The sequence below is a fragment of the Acyrthosiphon pisum genome, chromosome A2 (assembly GCF_005508785.2).
Source record: "Acyrthosiphon pisum isolate AL4f chromosome A2, pea_aphid_22Mar2018_4r6ur, whole genome shotgun sequence".
Taxonomy (NCBI): Eukaryota; Metazoa; Arthropoda; class Insecta; order Hemiptera; family Aphididae; genus Acyrthosiphon; species Acyrthosiphon pisum.
The window spans coordinates 76,086,535-76,091,739 of record NC_042495.1 but is presented as its reverse complement, the minus strand read 5'-3'; the positions used below and the strand labels follow the sequence as shown (position 1 = coordinate 76,091,739).

The 5,205-nt window shown below is 25.2% G+C and overlaps 1 protein-coding gene across 1 annotated transcript in view; it reads left to right on the top strand.

The window, feature by feature from the left end:
- Positions 1 to 3,677, top strand: part of LOC100166400 (structural maintenance of chromosomes protein 2) — a 13,032-nt gene extending 9,355 nt beyond the window's left edge. Inside the window, exons 4-5 of the mRNA XM_016803930.2 lie at positions 1 to 778; positions 2,612 to 3,677. Of these exons, the coding sequence (XP_016659419.2) occupies positions 1 to 778; positions 2,612 to 3,255 (1,422 nt within the window). The 3' untranslated portion in view covers positions 3,256 to 3,677. The remainder of the gene's footprint in view (positions 779 to 2,611) is intronic.
- The last annotated feature ends 1,528 nt before the right edge of the window (positions 3,678 to 5,205 follow it).

The following is a 5,205-nucleotide window of genomic DNA, read 5'->3' as shown; positions in this document are numbered from 1 at the left end:
GTTGATAATAGTTGCAAAGCTATGCATAATTTGCCGGAAAAAGTTACACAATTAAAAGATCGACAAATTATAGTTCAAGAGGAGTTGGACAAAATTCGATCAGACGTACAATTAGGACAACCTCATCAACAAGTTACTGAATTTAATAAAATTAATCAGCAAATAGCAGAACTGGAGTCTAAGTTAGTTGAAGGTAAAGCTAATGAAAAAAACTTACAAAAAAAAATTAAAGACTTAGAAAACAAAATGAAAAATGCTGAGAATATTCTAAAAAAACAGTTAAGCGATGCAGAAAAAACTAGAAAAAATATATTAGAAAAAATAAAAAAAAACAAAACAGAATATGATGGGAAAAAAAATAACTACAACAAATTAGAACTTGAAATTAAAGATTTAACTGGTCAGATGCAAGAAGAAGAAAATCAATTGGTTGAGTTAAATGTTGAAAAAAAGGAACTTGAAGAAAAGCTACTCACATTGATGTCTAAACTAGATAAAGCTGATGAAAAATGTAAGGAAGCATCTAAAGTATATGAAAGTCAGAAAGAAATTGCAATGCAAAATTCTAATAAGATGCACGAACATAAATATTTATACAAGAAGTTGAGTGAAGAAATTTCAACTAGTAAAGTTAATCTGGCAGAGCTTTCTTCAGAAATAACTAAAATGAATAATGGATCATTAACTGCAAAAGAACAATTTGAGAATATTGATAAAAGATTGCCTGAAGAACAAAAAGAAATGGCACTTAAAATGGATTTTACAAATTTTAAATCTGGTAAGATTTGCATAATATACTGGCAGTATTTTTTACAATGATAAATTTTAGTTTGGACCTTTTGCACCAAATATTTTCATACTATGTCACTTAGTGTTATATTATTCATTCAAATTTTCATGTAATGTTTATAATATTTTTATAATTCTTACTTTACAAAACACAGGTAAATTAAAAAAAAATCTGAAATAAATACTTACTAAGCAGATTTTCTTACTAAGAAAATTATCAATAGATATTTAAAAATTAAAATGAATTCTCAAATTTTTATATAAAATATTATAAGTTCAAATAAACAATTAATTAACCTCTAAAATTAATAGATTAAATTGATTAATACTCAAAATTTGACCCATCAGACATCGCTTAAAATTAACCGAAGAAACATAATAAATTGTCGAAATTAATCTGTCTATAAATCTCATAAGAAAGAAATAATTATTGACTATGTCTCATTTATAGTCTAAGCAAAGATATTATCTTATTTGACTGTGAACGTGTTAATTATCAATTTTTGTTTTATTTTTTTTAATACAGATTAAGAACATTTTGGCTTAATTATTCCTATTTTTGTTAGGTATTGATTTCGTTTTTTAACTTTTTTTTTATTTTTGTTATCGTTTTATTTATTATTAGTATATTTATTTTTTGTTAATTTTTGTCTGTATTATTGAATATTTTTCATTAAAAAATGTTTTCCATCCCTGAATTAAAAACTTAAGTTAATTAAAAATGTATTATTATTAATAATTTAGTTAAAAAAATTGTAAGTTCTTTGACAATTCAAACATGATTAGGATATTTAATAAATACTAATAAATAGGCAATAATTAATAAGTAAGACTCTTTGTTAATTTTAAAATTAAGTCATAAAAATTGTAAATCATGCAGTATCATGCTTTTTAAAGATATAATATATTTTTAATATTTAATATTAACAGGTTCACTGCGTACTGACGCCAATTGGCGTCATAAGTATCATTCAGCAACATGTTTGACGCCATCTGGCGTCTAATATACATTTAAAATAAATGGTTTAAAATTCCTTACGCGTGGCTGAATGTTATTTTATTATTATTTAGTGTGGATTAAACGCATGTTTTTAAATATGTACATTATTTAATATGGTATACATACGTCGTTATGAGCAGTTTCTTTATCTTTTTATTTTAAGAGGATGCTACACACACAGTAGTTGTCTTTCAGTGTGTAACATAACAAATTCACGCTTAGCAGAACACGTTTAGCTACTAAAATTAGAGTGAATTGACCTATTATGAGATTTAATGGTAAGAACATTATCTGTTTTTGTCTGTGGGTTTTGTACGATAATTCAGGTTTTAAGTGAATTATGAGTATTTTTAATTTGCACTATATTAAATATGCAAAACTTGCTAAAAAATTGAGTTCTTATAAAAATCCCGCTTACAAACACAAGTTCTTTCCGTGAAGTTTCAATATGGGTCAATTCATTCTAATTTTTAAACTAACAAAGTTAAACTTGATCTGCTAAGCATAAATTTTCCATGCTACACATTTGTAAGACAGAGACAACAAATACGTGTAGCGTCCTTATAAGGTCTTATCAAATTTTATGTAAAGCGAACTTCAGTAATCTAGATATTTTAATAGAAATATTCCCAAATCTAATTACTAATTAAAAAATACTTAAAGTACACTATAAGTGGCATAAGTGTTTGGTGTTAGGTATATATTTTGTAGGTTTGTTCAATGAATAAAATTACTTTTTGATCAATACATTTTGAAATTTGAATAATTATTTTTCTAAAGATTGTTGAATGGTTTGATTAATTATATATTATTTGTTCACAGAGGAATGCAATCGGTCAGTTAATGAACTGCAAGCTAGATATGATCAATTAGCAAAAGTTGTAGATCCGGGTAAATTGAATAACTTTCACAAACATATTCAAGAGTATAAGCGTCTCCAAAAGAAACTGGAAACAATTGTAAAGGATAAAATTAAAATTAATGAAATAATTGAAGAACTAGAAGTGAAAAAACGTCTTCATTTACAACATGCTTCAAATCGTGTGAATATAGAGTTCGGAAAAATATTCAGTAGCGTATTACCTGGTGCCCAAGCACGTTTAAAACAAACAAATTTAGATGACATTACAGCCGGCTTAGAGATTTGTGTTGCATTTAACGGACTATGGAAGGAAAGTTTAGAAGAACTAAGTGGTGGCCAACGCTCTTTGGTTGCATTGTCTTTAGTCTTAGCCATGTTGTTGTTCAACCCAGTTCCTCTTTACATTTTGGATGAAGTAGATGCCGCTTTAGATCTTTCCCACACCCAGAACATAGGGAAAATGTTGAAGCAACATTTTAAACAATCCCAATTTATTGTAGTATCGCTCAAAGACGGTATGTTCAGCAATGCTAATGTATTGTTTAGAACAAAATTTGTGGATGGATCTTCTGCAGTTACTAGAACTACTTGTAATCAAACATAAATTTAATTTTGAATTTGTAATTTTTTTTTATAACAACAGTTTTTAAATTAAAAGTTGTATCCGACTTACATAATATAAATGCAGCTTGACTTGATCTTTTTTTTGTTGTGCTCCAATATTGTATTTATAAATCTAAAGTTTATTTTTTGTATTTTTTTTTTAATATTACTATCATTACTTATCTTGTCGAGGCATTTCAATTTTATTTTATATATTTTTTTTAGTTAAATTTACTATTCATGTTTTGATATTTAAAAGGACAACTATACAATTTTTAAAAGTTTTTTTAATATTATGCTATTTAGTAATAATTCTTAAGACAAGAAATTTATATGGTTAATTTATACTTAACACTCTTTACAATATTAAATGTGTGTACAAATTTTATAATATGTACAATAAAACTATAAACATTTAATAATAATAATATAAAATACATAGTTTTCATTTTTATTTTGTAGATAAAAGAAGAATACAAGTATCTTACACTAATGTTTTTAGTAAATTTTTAATTACCAATGGTTTTTTTTTTTTATAAAAATTATTGTTACATGACACAGCGGTGGATTTAAGGGGGGGGGGTGCTTGAAGCTGAAGTCCTCTTTCCACATATTGAACTTTTTAAAAATCATAAATTAATGAGATATTAGTTATCACGTATAGCTAAAAATAGTTGTAGACTATACTACCATGGAATAGGCTACATTTGTTTTTACCCCAAAATTGTATGTAACAAGTTCCTAAGGACTAAGGAGCATTATTATCAAAATAGTATCCACCATAAAAAAGTTTTATATTATTTATGTTAATATTAATTAATTTATTTATTTCTGAATTATCAATTTTTTTACTAAAATTTTGGTTAGTTTGAAATTATATTTTAACTGTTTAATATTAGTAATATTATATGTACTATTAACCGCTTACTTATAAAAATATGAAATAATAACTTTGTTTACTACAAGTTTACGTTCTTACTTTTTAAGAATACATTTTTATTCATAAAATTAAATTAATGCGTATTGCGTACCTAACGTTTTATTTTTTGTTGTTTCTTTTATGAATAATAAGTTAAATTATTTTGTACAAAGGTCAAAGATTAATTTGACAAGGAATTCCAATCATTCACTTTAAAGTAAATACTGACTAAGGTACTATATTTAGTTATTGTAGGTGCCTATAATCTGGCCTATAGTGGATTGTACAAAAATGATTTTCAATTTAATATAGGTTATAGGTATGTATCTTTTGTATACAAATTTAGATTAATTATCAAGTCTATGGTATATAATTACAATTAAATAACAATAATAAATATATTATAATTTGTAAATTGTAAAATGTCCGAGTCTAAGTATATAGAGCAATAACACTAAATGTTACACCTGTTTTATATATTATGTTAAACTATTAGTAAGTATTAAAAACTCAAAAAATACCTGTTCAAAATTTTGAATTGATTGATAACCTATCTAAATTATCTGAATGGCAATTACAAATTTACAATAATATAAATGAATAATTTACACTAAAAAGGTTATTTTTTATATGGAAAAATAAGTTGGTATCGTTATAGGATACTATAGGTATAGCCGTATAGGATGGTACTAAAAATGTAAAAAATCAGAATTTAATAAATTCATTAGTAACACATATACCTAATAAAAAAAATGTATCAAATTTGGTTTATTCTACAGAACAGCATCATTATTCCCGTAGATCATGTTAAAAAAAAATTTAAAGGGAACTATACGATCAAGTTTAGTTTTTTTTTTATTACTCTTATTAAGGCGACCGGTGCCAATGTAATATTGTACATAAAAACATGATCTACGGGAATAATGATGCTGTTCTGTAGAATAAACCAAATTTTGATACATTTTTTTCAGTGTTGGGTAGTTACGTAACGGAAGTAACGCGTTACGTAATTTCATTAGAATTTTATCCAAG